Genomic DNA, 18,404 nt, shown 5'->3' with positions numbered 1-18,404 from the left:
CCACTTATTCGCCTTTGATCCGTATCCATCGATACTCTTAACTAACAAAAATATATTGATATCAGTCTTGAAAATTTCAATTGACCCCCCCAGCATCCACAGCCTTTTGGGGGGGGAGAGAGTTACAGATTTCCACTACCCTTTATGTGGAAAAATGCTTCCTGGTTGCTGCAGTCCTGAACAGCCTAGCTCTAACTGTAAGATTATTCCCCCTTGTTCTAGATTCCCCCACCAGAGGAAATAGTTTTTCCTTATCTACTCTATTGAATCCCTTTATCAGCTTAAACACCTTGATTAGATTACCCCTCAATCATCTAAACTCAAGGGAATATAAGCCAAGTTTATGTGGGTGGGAATCAAGCAGTAATGGGGTGGTAAATCGGGACGCTGCAATTTTAACTTGGCTACCACCCCATCCAACCCGGGTGAGTTACAATAGTTCCTAGAGTGAATCACACTATATAGCAAGCCGAGTACAGACTGGCAGTAGGATGAATCACCACGATATGAACTGTCTATAACTGACGGCTGATCCCAGAGTTCTGTTCACACCTGGGTGGCCGATGCTGGAAGATCTATCTCAGTCGTGACAGTCACCCCAAAACAGAGCTTGACTGGTGCATCTGGGAGGGGACACTCAGCTGAGCATTCATGACCAGGGTTCAAATCCTTACTCTAATCGCAGGTTTTGAAACAGGTATCACAGAGCTGGATCGCAAAGTCTCCCTGAGCTAGGATAAAAATACTTGCCAGGGTATCTTTCAAGTTTTTTGAGCAAGCCTGGCACATTAAAATCATGAGTAGATGAATGTTATTGACCAGCTTTGTGGGCGTCAGTGGGTAGAAAAGTTGAATGGCACTTTGTGCAGATTTGAAAACCAGTTGCTTGTATAAACCAACAACCAAAAGTAAGTAAAAAAATGGATAAAATTAAGATTCAGAATCTGAAACACTCAGAAAATCTGGAAAGCCTGAAAGTATTGGTGGCAACCAGGTGTCGTCAGATTTTAATCATATATATATTTGTAGTAATTGTACTCTTCCACAAAGACTTCTTCAGATTCTATGGGGGGATTTCCGGTCTCATGCTTTCTCATGTTTTAATGCAGCCGAGAGGAAACCGCTATCATATAACTGGCTTGATATTTGGGGACCTGATGATATCATAGACCCACAAAATGTGCTGGTGGGTTAAGGAAGCCAGTTCCAGTTTTGGTAAACATGGGGAGCTGGTCCCCATATTTACACTCTCTCCAGCAATTTGATTTTTACACTGCTGAGCACGACTAGCACCTGATTGAAAGTAAAAGGGGAGAGGGACTCAAATAGGCAGTGTAAAGGCATTTTTCAACCTCTGCTAATTTCTCTTTGGTAGGTTAACTTTGTTCTTCATGAACTTAGCTTCAGATGGTAATTTACAGTTTTAACTGTCAAATGTGTCTGGCACTTGCCATTATATTACAGGTATTGCAAAGTGAGTATTTCTCACTTAACAAACAGGATGTGAAGAAGGAAGTGGTGAAAATACTTAGCTGAACTTTCCAGACAGCAGAAACAGCAAACTGCAGAATTATTTCTGATTTTATTTATTCAGGGGATTAGTATGTAAAATGTTTGTGGATGTCTGTGCATTTTAGAGTTTACAGAAATTTGGAGACTTTTTGTTAGATAAGGAACAGGTTTCAGTGTTAATTCAGTGAATTTCATTGCCACTTCCACAAGCAATGCAAAACAGCACGGTTTTTTCAGATACATACATGAGGCATTAAATTGTTGTACTCATTGATTGAAGGCTGTCCGTCCTGGAAATGAACATTTTTCTACCTTTACACCGTGTCAACATGCTGCGCGCTCAACATTTGAGAGTATTCATTATTTTTTCCATTTCCATTCCAGTTGTCTTTGTGGTCTCTTCAGTGCGCCCTGACGAATTAGTGTGAAATCTGTACTCATCCAATGTCTTGATGGGTAAATTAACTATATGGTAATGAGTCATGCAGGTCTAGAGGCCCAGATTCCATTCCTAATCTGATCTCAGCCGAAGAGAAAAGCTTGTTCTTGGACCAGGCTTTGCATTGTTCTTAGTTTTCATAATGTATGATCAGTACTAAAAATGTCAGAGGGAATTCTACATGGAGCAGAATTGGCTCAGTTGCAGGCATTATGGAGTTGTTCTGTAGTAGATTCAGTGCCAGTTTAGATTGAGCGCATAGGCATGGAATCACCATAGCACACACCCGGTACCTCTAAAAATCACAATATATTTGGATTTCTTCACAAGTTCTGAAATGTGATTTACTTAAAGCCCCAGTTCCATCTGTTTATATTGTAAGTATGGACTGCATGCATCAGACGTTGAGGGACATTCCAGTGAAGGGGACAGATAGGCCAGCAATGTCACTGCATTCAACAGGTCCTGGAAGCGTTCTGTTAGTGAGAGATATATTCAGCCTTCACATTTTGATGTACTGAGGTTCATGATACTGCTGGGTCAGTTAGTCAGCTGCTACTGAGCAGTTTGCCAGAACCTGATGCACAGTACCACCCTATATTTGATATGCTGCCAGGATCTGATGCACGCCTTGTTTCACAAATATTAGGACCTGATGTACATCTTATTTATAGACATGGTCGATGGATCCTAAACAGGTGCATGAGCTGTCTGGTATAATCTTCCGTTATATGTCGCAGGTCTCCAGCAGTTCAGTAGATGAGGATTGTTTTGAAGAAGTGGTAAACCTGCTTGACGAAAAGGACAAAGATGTATCAGAAACAATCCAAAAAATCTATGCTCAGCAAGCAGGTATTGGCAAACACACATGATTCATGCAACATATTTTCCCACTTTTCTCCCTTCCTCTCCTGAAGCTGCTGGGTTATATTTCCATAGGTGCTGCCTCTGATAACTCTCCCAAATGACAATTCCTCATCTGTGAGTTTAGACAGTACATATCAGCAGAATATTTGACTGCAAAGGGAATCGTAACTGGGCCTGATCCTATCATTACCTGATGTCCACTTATGCCCAGTTTCCAGCAGAGGTCACAGGAGGGTGATAAGGAGTAGAAACCCTGGATGATTTTCTCCACCAAGGGTGTTGAGGCAGATCTACTCAGCTGTCACACGCCCAAGTAAACACAGACCTGTACCGTAGTCTGCTCAAGTAGGAACAGTGCTAACACAGACCTGGACCCTGAATCTCCTGAATAGGAACCGCACTAACACAAACTTTAACATATTAAGGGGTAAAAATTGGGTAGCGCTAATTTTAGCGCCCCGAGAAAGTTAGCGCCCCTGCGGCCGATTTTTTCCCAGATAGCTCCCCGAAAGGGAGGAGGGGCACTACTGGAAGCGCCCTGCGTCCCTCTTGGGACACTGCGAGCCAATATCACGACACTACGTGCCACGGTACTGCAGGCCTTCCCCTTATTAAAGGGGAGGGGCCTTGCGCAGCGTGTCCCGGCGCCCAGCTGGGCCACCAGGGATCAGGAGTGCCGGCAAACGAGCAGCCGGTACCCCGCGGGGTGGGCCGGGGACAGCAGCGGGGGCAGGTGCTGGCAGGTGGCCAGCAACAAAAATGGCAGCCTGCCACCATCCCTTTAACTGGCGCTGCCCCGGCCGCAGGTAAACTCCCCTGACCCCGGTGAACATAGCGTCCGGCGGTAAGTCGGGGGCACCACCCAGTATTATAGCCGGGGCGCTGCGCACGGCGATGACGTCCAGGCGCTAGTTGATTTACGCCCCGTTAGTGCCAATCAACCGAATTTAGCCCCCTAAGTCTTCCCAAATCGAAAGGCACTTTAGTCAAGCACAACTTCCATAACTTAATTTCAGGATTTTCACTCCCTCTTTCTGCACTTCAAGCTGGTTTGACAACTGTCCTCAGAATATAATTTGCTTAGAGCATGCACCCATATTCTTATTGGTATCTCTCAGCCATTATGTCAGCTGTGGCTCAGTTGGTAGCACACTTGCTTCTGAGTCAGAAGGTTGTGGGTTCAAGTCCCACTCCAGGTACTTGAGCACATAAAGCTAGGCTGACACTGCAGTACAGTGCTGAGGGAGTGCTGCACTGTCAGAGGTGCCGTCTTTTGGATGAGACGTTAAACCAAGGTCGCATCTGCTCTCTCAAGTGGACGTAAAAGATCCCAAGGCACTTTTTCAAAGAACAGCAGGGGAGCTCTCCCCGGTGTCCTGGCCAATATTTATTCCTCAACCAACATAACAAAAACAGATTATCTGGTCATTATCACATTGTAGTTTGTGGGAGCTTGCTGTGCGCAAATTGGCTGCCACGTTTCCTACATTACAACAGTGACTACATTCCAAAAAGTACTTCATTGGCTGTAAAGCGCTTTGAGAAGTCCGGTGGTCATGAAAGGTGCTATATAAATGTAAGTCTTTCTTTATGGTACCTTTTCCTATTGGTTTCTTCCTAATTCCCAGCCAAACATTCAGTGCTGTTTACTGTTTTCTTGCCCCATCCACACTGTACCCAACCTGGGCAGGCCTTGAACCACGAATCTTAGAATCACTGGGTTAGAGAGCTGCGATGATACCAATGTGATTCCATAACTCTATAGGACTGAGCCTCCTGGAAGCAGCCAAGCCCAGCCCAGGATAACAGGCAGATGACCAGCTCACAATCCATGACGGGAGCAGACACATCTATGTGACTCCCTCAGTTGAATATCTCCTGACACTGTCTATGTCCACTCACTTGGGTAAAGTACCAAAGAGCAAGTGTCACCCATGTAACTAGCTCAGCAAAAATCAGGACCTTTAGCCGAGGAGGGGAACAAATTAAGGGGAAAAAAACAAAATGTAGTTTCAGCAATTCTGACTTTTTTGTTTTGTTTTTCTGTTTAGATAACCGATCCCGGGAAGACTTACTGAGAGGACTGCAAAGCATTCTCCGTCCAGTAATCAGTACTCTCTTTGTAGGTAAGCCTAGGGGGCTGGGTGATGTCTCATTAATGTTTTACATTTTTTGTGAGCACACTTGCAGTAAGCAACAGTCCTGCTTCCTCTGACTGTCCAGTGGGTACATATACTTCCCACAGGGGCGGGGGGTGACGCAGGGCTCGCCAATCTCACCGACACTCTTTAATATTTACATAAATGGATTGGCAAAACTACTTGAACAATCTACAGCACCCGGCCTCACCCTATATGAATCCAAGGTTAAATTCCTCCTCTATGCAGACGACCTGGTTCTGCTGTCACCTACTAAAGAGGGGCTACAGCAAAACCTGGACCTGCTGGAGTCGTACTGCCAGACTTGGGCCCTGACAATAAATCCCCAAAAAACCAAAGTCCTTGTGTTCCAGCAAAGATCCAAACATCAGGGACCCAAAATAAATTTCACAGTAGGAACAACCAAAATTGAACAAACCACTAACTACACATACTTGGGCTTAAAAATCAGTTCTACGGGAAACTTCAAACTGGCTGTGAATGAACTGAAAGAGAAAGCAAGAAGGGCTTTCTATGCCATCAAAAAATCAATCCAAATAGAAATCCCAATTAGCATTTGGCTCAAAATTTTCAAATCAGTAATTGAACCAATTGCACTCTATGGCAGTGAGGTATGGGGACCGCTAACTCAACAAGAATTTGCAAAATGGGACAAACACCCAATTGAGATCCTACATGCAGAATTCTGTAAAAGTATCCTCCGGACTCAAAGGAAAACAGTAAACAATGCATGCAGGGCGGAACTAGGCCAATATCCATTAATAATCACTATCCAAAAAAGAGCCACCAAATTTTGGAATCACCTACAAATGAGCAATCCCCACTGCTATCACTACGACGCCCTGAAATGCCAAGAGCTGACCATAAAGAAGAATACCCTCAGTCAACTAGTCCTGGGACTCAGTGAAGTAACTACTAACAATACTAACAATAACCAACCCCAGGACAGTGACAGGGTAACACAAAGAATTCGACCCAACACAATCGTCGCTAAGCAAAAGGAAAAATATCTGACATATTGGGCAGAAACAACAAAAACCCAAAGCAAACTCAATTGCTACTTGGCCCTAAACAGACAATACAACATAGCTGATTACCTGACCATGGTAAAGGATAACAAACTGAGAAGAACCTTGACAAGGTACAGACTTAGCGAACATAGCCTAGCGATCGAAAAAGGCAGACACAGGCAGACCAGGCTGCCAAGAGAGGACAGGATATGCTCTCACTGCAGTCAGGGAGTGGTGGAGACAGAGATGCACTTCCTCACAGCTTGTGCAAAATATCAGGGCATCAGGGAGAATTTCTACCAAAAATTCTCACAAATATGCCCTGATTTCAGAAATCTGAATGACAACCAAAAACTCCCATTCCTACTGGGAGAGGAGAGAAGCTGTATAACACTGGCGGCACACTATGTTACAGCTTGCCATGAACAGAGGGACAACCAGTAAACTAAGGAAAGAATATATATAAACAATGCGAATGTATATTTATACACTCAGGGATATACCTGTTTATACACTATGAATAGAACTGCGTTTATGTGCTAAACCATAAATGTATTTTGATGCTTTGGCAACATAAGATGTAACTTATCATGCCAATAAAGCGATTTGAATTGTGAATTGTGAATTGTGATATTCAAAAATACAGACCAGCAACATTTGTGATTTAATCACTTGTGTGTACTGAGATGGCTGATATCCAGTGCAGAGATGGAATGTGTAATTGGCTTAAGCACTCTGTGCTGGGGAAGGGGAAACCCAGGTATATTCTCAGTCCTGATTGCTAACTGGTAACCCCTGCTGGAAGTGAGAATACGGTGAGGGCAGATGGAGTATCTGTGAACCATACCCCAACAAGGATTCAGCACTCTCAGGAGCAGGAGAAAGTTGAAGAGAAGTGAAAAGAGGAATTGTTTTTGTGCTGAATGTGATTTTCTCTGGTTGTGTATTCCGCACAGACAGTGGTTGGAGCTGAAATAATGAGTGGCTTCCAGCTTGCCCATAATTGGAAGCAGAGGAGCGCTGTGATGTAAAAGACACTGCTCGGCTGAGCAATGCAACGTGGCAGTTTTGTAACATTACCCGTGTTAATTCAGCTATCTCACACTTCCATTTCCAACAACAAGGCGCAAAAATGTGTCCAGTTCTGGCTGGGCTATGTATAGACTGTCCGTGGACACGATAAGAAGAAGAAGCACTGAATTAAAATTAAAAACAAAATTAAGTTTAAAGCTAATCTTTATTTTCTCTCCCATTCTATCCCATTTCTAATGTACCTCTTGTTCTCCCTTCTAAAGATTTCCTCATGAGGGCATTTGTGCACTATGCTAGTAATCCCATTCACATTTTTGCATGACATTAACTCCTGACCCATCTCTCAGGACCGAGTGTCTCTAAGCCTTGCCATTTATAGCTGTGTTGCAGCATGTCTGATATGCATCTGTCTCACCCTAAGTTGGAACAATAAATAGATTTGGCACAATTTATGAATCATTGTCCATCATAAGTATTGTACAATAATTTTTTTTTACAGTAAATGTTCTGTTTTTCCTTAAACTTGCTTTACTTCAGCTGGTGCACATTCAGTAACCAATATAAATAAGGTGAAACTGGAGCTATGAGAACAGGAGCAGGTGACATAAGAGCATAAGAAATAGGAGCAGGAATAGGCCATTTGGCCCCTCGAGCCTGCTCCGCCATTCAATAAGATCATGGCTGATCTTGGGCTCAAAGCCACTTCCTAGCCCACTCCCCATAACCCTTCACTCCCTTATCTTGCAAAAATGTGTCGATCTCCACTTTATATGTATTTAATGACCCATCCTCCACAGCTCTCTGGGGCAGAGAATTCCACAAATTTACGACCCTCTGAGAGAAAAAGTTCCTCCTCATCTCAGTTCTAAAAGGATGACCCTTTATTCTGAGACTGTGCCCCCGAGTTCTAGATTTCCCCATGAGGGGAAACATCCTCTCTGCTTCTACCCTGTCGAGCCCCCTCAGTATTTTATATGTTTTGATAAGATCACCTCTCATTCTTCTAAATTCTAATGAGTATAGGCCCAACCTGCTCAACCTTTCCTCATAAGTCAAACCCCTCATCTCAGGAATCAACCTCGTGAACCTTCTCTGAACTGCTTCCAATGCAAGTATATCCTTCCTTAAATAAGGAGACCAAAACTGTACGCAGTACTCAAGGTGTGGTCTCACCAATACCTTGTAGCAGGACTTCCCTGCTTTTATACTCCAATCCCCTTGCAATAAAGGCCAACATTCCATTTGCCTTTTTGATTACTTGCTGTACCTGCATGCTAACTTTTTGTGTTTCATGCTGCACAAGGACCCCCAAGTCCCTCTGAACTGTAGCATTTTGTAATCTCTCTCCATTTAAATAATAGTTTGCTTTTTTATTTTTCCTGCCAAAGTGGATAACCTCGCACTTTCCCACATTATACTCCATCTGCCAAATATTTGCCCACTCACCTAGCCTGTCTATATCCCTTTGCAGATTCTTTGAGTCCTCTGCACAACTTGCTTTCCCACCCATCTTTGTATCATCTGCAAACTTGGCTACATTACACTCGATCCAGTCATCCAAGTCATTAATGTAGATTGTAAATAGTTGGGGCCCCAGCACCGATCCCTGTGGCACCCCACTAGTTACCATTTGCCAACCAGAAAATGACCCATTTGTCCCGACTCTCTGTTTTCTGTTTGTTAGCCAATTCTCTATCCATGCTAATATATTACCCCCAACTCCGTGAGCTCTTATCTTATGCAGTAACCTTTTATGTGGCATCTTATCGAATGCCTTCTGGAAATCCAAATACACCACATCCACTGGCTCACCCTTGTCCACCCTGCTTGTTACATCCTCAAAGAACTCCAGCAAATTTGTTAAACATGATTTCCCTTTCCTAAAACCATGCTGACTCTGTTTGACTGCAGTCTGTTTTTCTAAATGCCCTGATACTGCTTCCTTAATGAAGGACTCCAGCATTTTCCCAACGACAGATGTTAGGCTAACTGGTCTATAGTTTCCTACTTTCTGTCTCCCTCCTTTCTTAAATAGGGGTGTTACATTAGCAGTTTTCCAATCCACTGGGACCTCTCCAGAGTCCACGGAATTTTGGTATATTGCAACCAATGCATCCACTATCTCTGCAGCCATTTCTTTTAAGACCCTGGGATGCAGATTATCTTTTAGTCCCATTATTTTACCGAGTACTATTTCCTTAGTGATAGTGATTGTCTTTAATTCCCCACTTCCTGTGGCCCCTTGATTATCCATTATTGGGATGTTGTTAGTGTCTTCTACAGTCAAGACAGTTGCAAAATATTTGTTCAGAGTCTCTGCCATTTCCCCGTTCCCCATTATTAATTCGCCAGTCTCATCCTCCAAGGGACCAATGTTTACTTTAGCTACTCTCTTCCTTTTTATATACCTGTAGAAGCTCTTACTATCTGTTTTAATGTTTCTTGCCAGCTTACTCTCATAATTCATCTTAGAAACATAGAAGAGAGGAGCAGGAGTAGGCCATTCGGCCCCTCGAGCCTGTTCCGCCATTTAATGAGATCAAGGCTGATCAGCCAAATTCAGTACCCTGTCCCTGCTTTCTCCCCATATCCCTTGATCCCTTTAGCCTTAAGAAATATATCTAACTCCTTCTTGAATATACTTAATGAATTGGCCTCAACTGCCTTGTGTGGTAGAGAATTACACAGGTTCACCACTCTCTGGATGAAGAAATTCCTCCTCATCTCAATCCTAAATGGCTTACCCCTTATCCTTAGACTGTGACCCCTGGTTCTGGACTCCCCCGCCATCGGGAACATCCTTCCTGCATCTAGTCTGTCTAGTCCTGTTAGAATTTTATAAGTTTCAAAGAGATCCCCTCTCATTCTTCTAAACTCCAGCGAATATAAGCCTAATTGACCCAATCTCTCTTCATACGTCATTCCTGCCATCCCAGGTATCAGTCTGGTGAATCTTCGCTGCACTCCCTCCATGGCAAGAACATCCTTCCTCAGATAAGGTGACCAAAACTGCACACAATACTCAAGGTGTGGTCTCACCAAGGCCCTGTACAACTGCAGTAAGACATCCGTGCTCCTGTACTCGAATCCTCTTGCTATGAAGGCCAACATACCATTTGCCTTCTTAACTGCCTGCTGCACCTGCATGCTTACCTTCAGCGACTGGTGCACAAGGACACCCAGGTCTTGTTGCACTTCCCCTTTTCCCAATCTATTGCCATTCAGATAACAATCTGCCTTCCTGTTTTTGCCACCAAAGTGGATAACCTCGCATTTATCCACAATATACTGCATTTGCCAAGCATCTGCCCAATAACCCAACCTGTCCAAATCATACTGGAGTTTCTCTGCATCCTCCTCACAGCACACACGGCCGCCCAGCTTTGTGTCGTCTGCATACTTGGAGATATTACATCTAGTTCCCTTGTCTAGATCATTTATATATATATATATATCTATATATATATATATTGTGAATAGCTGGGATCCTAGCACCGATCCCTGCGGTACCCCACTAGTTACTGCCTGCCACTCGGAAAAAGACCCGTTTATTCCAACTCTTTTCTTCCTGTCTGCCAACCAGTTCTCTATCCAAGACAGTACCTTACCCCCAATCCCATGTGCTTTAACTTTGCACGCTAATCTCTTATGCGGGACCTTATCGAAAGCCTTCTGAAAGTCCAAATACACCACATCCACTGGTTCTCCCTTATCTATTCTACCAGTTACATCCTCAAAAAAATTCCAGCAGATTAGTCAAGCACGATTTACCTTTTGTAAATCCATGTTGACTTTGTCCAATCCTGTCACTGTTTTCCAAGTGCTCTGCTATCACATCTTTTATAATGGACTCTAGCATTTTCCCCACTACTGATGTCAGACTTACCGGTCCATAATTCCCTGTTTTATCTCTACCACCTTTTTTAAATCGTGGGGTTACGTTAGCTACCCTCCAATCCATGGGAACTGTTCCAGAGTCTATAGAATTTTGGAAGATGACCAACAATGCATCTACTATTTCTAGGGCCACTTCCTTAAGTACCCTAGCATGTAGATTATCAGGCCCTGGGGATTTATCAGCCTTCAATCACGTCAATTTCCCTAATGCCATTTCCTTACAAGTACTGATTTCATTCAATTCCTCCCTCTCATTAGACCCTATGTTCCCCGACATCTCTGGGAGGTTATTTGTGTCCTCCTTTGTGAAGACAGAACCAAAGTATGTATTTAATTGGTCAGCCATTTCTTTGTTCCCCATTATAAATTCCCCTGATTCTGACTGCAAGGGACCTACGCTTGACTTCACCAATCTTTTTCTCTTCACATATCTATAGAAGCTTTTACACTCAGTTTTTATGTTCCCTGCAAGCTTACTCTCATATTCTATTTTCCCCCTCTTAATTAATCCCTTTGTCCTCCTTTGCTGAATCCTAAACTGCTCCTAATCCTCAGGTTTGCTGCTTTTTCTGGCCAAATTATATGTCCTCTCCTTGGATCTTATGCTATCCCTAATTTCCCTTGTTAGCCACGGTTGAGTCACCTTTTTTGTTTTATTTTAATGCCAAACAGGGATGAACAAATTCTGTAGTTCATCCATGCGATCTTTAAATGTTTGCCATTGCCTATCCGCCATCAACCCTTTAAGTAACGTTCCCCAATCCATCCTAGCCAACTCGTGCCTCCTACCATTGTAGTTTCCTTTATTTATATTCAGGACCCTAGTCTCTGAGTCAAATACTTCACTCTCCATTTTAATGAAGAATTCTATCATATTATGATCACTCCTCCCCAAAGGGCCTCGCACAACAAGATTGCTAATTAATCGTTTCTCATTACATAATACCCAGTCTAAGATGGCCTGATCTCTAGTTGGTTCCTCGATATATTGGTCCAGGAAACCATCCCGTATACACTGTAGGAATTCCTCCTCCACAGTGTTGTTACTAATTTGGTTAGCCCAGTGTATATGTAGATTAAAGTCAGCCATGATAACTGCTGTACCCTTATTACACGCGTCTCTAATTTCCCGTTTAATGCCATCCCCAATCTCAGCATTACTGTTTGGGGGTCTGTATACAACTCCCACTAACGTTTTCTGCCCCATGGTATTTCTCAGCTCTGCCCATACAGATTCCACATCATTAGAGCTAATAACCTTCCTTACTGTTGTTTTAATCTTTTTTTTAAACGTGATATCCACGACGTCCTCAGCATCGCGAATGCTCCAGTATGTATCCATTCGCAGCTCCAGCGCCGCAATGCGGTCTGCGGTCTGTTGTGTAACGGGGACTGCTGGTAAACAAGGGCCCTTGCGTATATCATTTAACTGTAGTGTAATTGGTGGGATTCATTTGATTTAATTTAATTTGAATTATTTGAAGGGTAAGTCATGGCAGCGCAGCTCGCAGCCGTGGTATGCTCCTCCTGCGCTATGTGGGAAATCAGGGACACTTCCTGTGTCCCTGACGACCGTGTGGGCGGGAAGTGTATCCAGCTGCAGCTACTGGCAGACCACATAAGCCATTTAGGACAGAAATGAGAGGAATTTCTTCACCCAGAGAGTGGTGAACCTGTGGAATTCTCTACCACAGAAGGCAGTAGAGGCCAATTCATTAAATATATTCAAGAAGGAGTTGGATATATTTCTTAAGGCTAAAGGGATCAAGAGATATGGGGAGAAAGCAGAGACAGGGTACTGAATTTGGATGATCAGCCATAATCTCATTGAATGGCGGAGCAGGCTCGAGGGGCCGAATGGCCTACTCCTGCTCCTATCTTCTATGTTTCTATGTAAGGGAGGGCTTTAGATTCCTGAGGCATTGGGACCATTTCTGGGGAAGGTGGGACCTGTACAAGCCAGACAGGTTACACCTCAACATAGCCGGGACCAATATTCTCGTGGGGAGGTTTGCTGGTACTGTTGGGGAGGGTTTAAACTAGCTTGGCAGGGGGATGGGCACTAGCATGTAGGAATGTAATGAAACCTATTTGTCTTGCCTGTATTCGTTTTGCACTCATGTATATTACTCTCCCCCACACGGTGTATAGTTTCACTTCCTCTTTCCTGACTAACCTGGAAGATTCCAGGTCTTGGCTCTTGGCTCCGCCCCTGACTTCTCTTACATAAAGATCCCAGGATCTGTATGACTCATTCCTGCGAGCCAGTCAGTGTGTTGAGATGTTAGCTCTGATCTTAGTGATTAAAAGCCAACTTGTTAAAGTCTATGGCCTAGAAATCCACTAGCCTTAGCGCCGCTTTTGAGGCGCTAGAGGGACTAGCGCCAGAGTTATGGCCAGTTTAAAAATTCCCTGGGGCCCTAAATCGGCGTTGCACCGGTAGCGCTGCGCCGGCACCGATGACGTCATCGGTGTGCGCAGCGTCCCGGTTGCCGTGGTAACCCGCCCGAACTCCGAAATTGAGTTGCGGCCGCCTCGCCCATGGCAGCCGCAAGCAACGTTCTGGCAGAGGTGCCTTACTCCAGTTTGCGCCGGCGCATTAAAGGCCCCGCGGCGGCCGGCCACTTTCCCGCCGGCCGCCTGCCCGCAGCTCCCTCCCCGGACTTCTCCCCCCCCCCCCCCCCCCGGAACAGATGCAAGCCCGGCACTTGTCCGAGGTGCCGGGCTCATTTTTAAGCTGATTTGCGCGGGCCGCGGCCGGGTGCAGGCAGCTCCTCCTTAACGGGAGGAGGAGGCCTGCACGTCCCCAGCCTGCCGCACCGCATCGGGTGCCGCAGCGCCGGAATTGCGGCGCGAAACGGCAGTTAGCGCCGATGTACCGCCGCAAAGACCCTTCAGTAGCGCCGGCAGCCGTTTGGGCGCGGCGCCACTGAATTTTTGGCGCGCGCAGGGTACTTAGCGCCGGCACTAACTTCTGGCGCTAAAGCCCTGGCTAAGCCAAAACCCAATTTCTAGGCCTATAACTTCTAGTTTTGTGGTTATTGAAGGCACATCAATTTTAATCACTAAAGAATACTAGGATGGATCGACTCCTAAAACCAGAGCGTCTGGACTTGGATCCACATTCTGCTGAAGCATCAAATCAATTTGGACACTGGCTGAAATGCTTCGAACTCTTCGCGAGGGCCTCATCCGCTAGCGAGGTAGATAAACTGAGTCTACTGACTACTCGCGTTAATCATCGGATTTATTCGTTCATCCGGGACGCCACCTCTTACACGGAGGCCATCACTATCCTGAAGGCCCAATACCAGAGGCCAGTAAACGAAGTGTACGCCAGACATCTGCTGGCTACACACAGGCAGCGACCTGAGGAATCAATGGACGATTTCTTACAGGGCCTAAAGGACTTGGTCCAGGACTGTAACTGCAAGGCCGTGACGGCCAACGTGTACTCTGACGAATTGGTCCGCGATTCCTTCATCACGGGCCTCAAATCGAATTATATCCGGCAGAGACTGCTGGAGAAGGAGGTCCTGGACTTAAAAAAGGCAGTGGCCACTGCGCGATCGCTGGACGTGGCCCAGAAAAACTCTGACTCTTATTCTTCCGGCCATGCGGCCCTCACCGCCTCGAGCGGGCCGCCATCTTGGAATCAGCCATCTTCCCCATCCAGGTCTCAGACCAGCTCTACACCGCTGGAGTCCCCACACAGAAGTTCACCCAGGAGTCCTACTACAGCGGCAATGTCTCGAGGCCCGAAATGCTACTTCTGCGGCCAGGCCAAGCACCCCAGACAACGATGCCCAGCGAAGGACGCTACATGCTTCAAATGTAAGAAAAAGGGGCATTTTAGCAAAGTCTGCAGGGGGAATCCGATTTCCAACTCCGTCACCGCCTCGTGCATGCCGCCATCTTGGGATCCGCCATCTTTTCCCGACTCAACAGCCGCCCAGGGCCCAACAGTGGCTTCGATCACGGTGGATCAATCTAGGCCACACCCGTTGACAAAATCCATGATGGACATACAGGTAAACGGGAATTTAACGAAATGTTTAATTGACTGTGGGAGTACCGAGAGTTTTATCCACCCTAGCCTGGTACGGCGGCACTCATTAACGGTAACCCCTACACGGAGCAGAATTGCTATGGCTGCTAAGCCGCACACTTCGGACATTTTGGGCTACTGTGTGGTAACACTGACTGTAAAAGGCACGGACTACAAGGATTTTAAACTCCTCGTGATGCCAGAACTCTGTGTTAATGTAATCTTGGGCCTGGACTTCCAGTGCCACCACAAAAGTGCCACGCTAGCATATGGCGGGTCCCAGCCGCCACTCACAGTCTGTGGCCTATCAACCTTAAAAATCAGCCCGCCCTCTTTATTCGCTAATCTCGCTCCGAACTGTAGGCCCATAGCGACCAAAAGTAGACGGTACAGTCTGGAAGACAGACACTTTATCAAGGCGGAAGTGGACAGACTCCTGCGGGAAGGCATTATTGAATGCAGTACCAGTCCATGGCGTGCCCAAGTAGTCATAGTTAAAAACAGCGAAAAGAAACGGATGGTAATTGACTACAGCCAGACTGTTACTATTTATACCCAGCTGGACGCCTACCCTTTACCCCGCATATCAGAAATGGTCAACCAGATCGCGCAATACCGAGTCTTCTCGACTATCGACCTCAAATCCGCGTATCACCAGCTCCCCATTAGAATGGAGGACCGCCCATACACCGCCTTTGAGGCGAACGGACGCCTCTACCATTTTCTCAGAGTGCCCTTCGGGGTAACAAATGGGGTCTCGGTCTTCCAATGTGAGATGGACCGCATGGTTGACGAGAATAAACTACAAGCTACCTACCCCTATCTGGACAATGTCACTATCTGCGGGCACAACCAGCAAGACCACGATCTAAATCTTGCGAGATTTTTTAAAACTGCCCTAAAGCTGAATCTAACCTACAACGAAGACAAATGTGTCTTCAACACAACCCGTCTCTGTATCCTCGGCTGTGTGGTGGAAGATGGGGTAATTGGACCGGACCCTGACCGATTACGCCCCCTAAAGGAACTGCCCCTGCCACACAATCCCAAAGCTTTAAAAAGGTGCCTGGGATTTTTTTCGTATTATGCCCAATGGGTGCCCAATTACTCTGATAAGGCCCGACCCCTCATTAAATCGACGTCCTTCCCACTATCAGCTGAAGCTCGGGAGGCTTTCACCAGTATCAAACAGGACATTGAAAGGGCTGCACTGTGTGCAGTGGACGAAAGCATTCCCTTTCAAGTCGAAAGCGATGCATCAGACTTTGCTTTAGCTGCGACCCTCAATCAGGCTGGGAGACCTGTGGCCTTCTTCTCCTGAACCCTTCAGGGACCTGAAATCAGGCACTCTTCTGTCGAGAAGGAGGCACAGGCTATAGTGGAGGCAGTGCGGCACTGGAGACACTACCTAGCCAGCAAACGTTTCACCCTGCTCACCGACCAGCGGTCGGTGGCTTTCATGTTTAATAACAAACAAAGGGGGAAAATCAAGAATGACAAAATACTCAGGTGGAGGATCGAACTATCCACGTTCGACTATGATATTATGTACAGGCCGGGAGCCCTTAATGAACCCCCAGACGCCCTATCGCGGGGAATGTGTGCCAGCATTCATACGGACAAATTACAGAGTCTCCACAACGACCTCTGTCACCCAGGGGTCACCCGACTATACCATTTTATAAAGTCCCGCAATCTGCCCCACTCCATCAAGGAGGTCAGGGCAATGACCAGAGCCTGCCGCATCTGTGCAGAATGCAAGCCTCGTTTCTACAGGCCTGACCGTGCACACCTTATCAAAGCCACGCGGCCATTCGAGCGCCTAAGTCTGGACTTCAAGGGACCCCTTCCCTCTGCCGACCGTAACGTATACTTCCTCAATATCATCGATGAATATTCCCGCTTCCCCTTCGCCATTCCCTGCCCAGACATGACCAGTGCCATGGTCATCAAGTGTCTCGGTAATCTATTCTGCATGTTTGGCATGCCGAACTACATACACAGCGATAGGGGGACGTCATTTATGAGTGACGAACTGCGCCAGTTCTTGCTCTCAAAGGGGATAGCCACTAGCAGAACCACTAGCTACAACCCCCAGGGTAATGGGCAAGTGGAAAGGGAGAATGCTACTGTTTGGAAGGCTGTCACGTTAGCCTTAAAGTCAAAAGGCCTTCCGACCTCCCGCTGGCAGGAAGTCCTCCCAGACGTGCTCCACTCCATAAGGTCTCTGTTATGTACAGCCACTAACGCTACCCCTCACGACAAGATGTTCGTTTTCCCCCGGAAATCCACCTCGGGCATATCTCTACCCGTGTGGCTGACGTCTCCGGGGACAGTACTATTGCGGAAGCACGTGAGAGGCCATAAAACGGACCCCCTTGTGGAAAAGGTACAGCTCCTCCATGCAAACCCTCAGTACGCCTATATCGAATACTCTGACGGGCGCGAGGACACTGTTTCCATAAAAGACCTCGCTCCCTCGGGGAGCGGAGAGAACGATGAGAGACTACCCGAGGAAGACCTACACCAAAAAGAGACAGGACGCCCAGAGGTATCAATACCCAACTTTAACCTGGAGGACACTGCAGATAACCTGGAAGACACTGCGGAGGCCCGGACAGCGGAGGAACCAGAATCCACTCCCCTAGAGGCACCCCAACCGGCTTTGCGCCGATCACTGAGAACTGCAAAACCTCCTGACAGACTCACTTATACCAACTTTTAGGAAACATCACCCCGATGGACTAAATCTAAAGAAGGGGTGAATGTAATGAAACCTGTTTGTCTTGCCTGTATTCGTTTTGCACTCATGTATATTACCCTCCCCCACACGGTGTATAGTTTCACTTCCTCTTTCCTGACTAACCTGGAAGATTCCAGGTCTTGGCTCTTGGCTCCGCCCCTGACTTCTCTTACATAAAGATCCCAGGATCTGTATGACTCAATCCTGCGAGCCAGTCAGTGTGTTGAGATGTTAGCTCTGATCTTAGTGATTAAAAGCCAACTTGTTAAAGTCTATAACTTCTAGTTTTGTGGTTATTGAAGGCACATCAGGAATGGAGGGGAGGAATGGGGTGCATGGAAGAGTGAGTGTGTTGGATGGTACTGGAGGGGAAGGTAGTGCTGGAGGCGGAAGTAGTACCATATTAGATAGGAGCAGACTAAGAAAGACGACGAAAAATTCAAAAATGGGTTTAGAATGCATGTATGTAAACGCACAAAGTGTGGTGAATAAGGTTGGTGAGCTACAAGCACAATTAGCCATGTAGCAATATGATGTGGCAATAACGGAAACGTGGCTTAAAAACGGTGAGGACTGGGCACTTAATATTCAAGGGTACAAGGTGTTCAGAAAAGATAGGGAAGGAAAAAAGACAGGTGGGGTGGCAGTGCTGATTAAGGAAGGCATTGTAGTGTTGGAAAGGGAGGATGTTCTTGAG

The 18,404-nt window shown here is 46.1% G+C and overlaps 1 protein-coding gene across 4 annotated transcripts in view; it reads left to right on the top strand.

Annotated features, from left to right (window-relative positions):
* The window catches only part of LOC147102225 (uncharacterized), a 163,060-nt gene that overhangs the window by 64,288 nt on the left and 80,368 nt on the right, over window positions 1–18,404 (top strand). For all 4 annotated transcript variants that reach the window (XM_085964544.1, XM_085964547.1, XM_085964546.1 and 1 more), the window contains 2 exons: window positions 2,692–2,803; window positions 4,870–4,944. In XM_085964544.1, coding sequence (XP_085820670.1) covers window positions 2,692–2,803; window positions 4,870–4,944 — 187 coding nt within the window. The remainder of the gene's footprint in view (window positions 1–2,691; window positions 2,804–4,869; window positions 4,945–18,404) is intronic.

Source organism: Somniosus microcephalus, chromosome 22 (assembly GCF_052327205.1).
Source record: "Somniosus microcephalus isolate GS21.2 chromosome 22, FLI_Smic_1.0, whole genome shotgun sequence".
Lineage (NCBI taxonomy): Eukaryota > Metazoa > Chordata > Chondrichthyes > Squaliformes > Somniosidae > Somniosus > Somniosus microcephalus.
The sequence above is the reverse complement of the archived record's forward strand: the minus strand, read 5'-3'. Positions and strand labels throughout refer to the sequence as shown.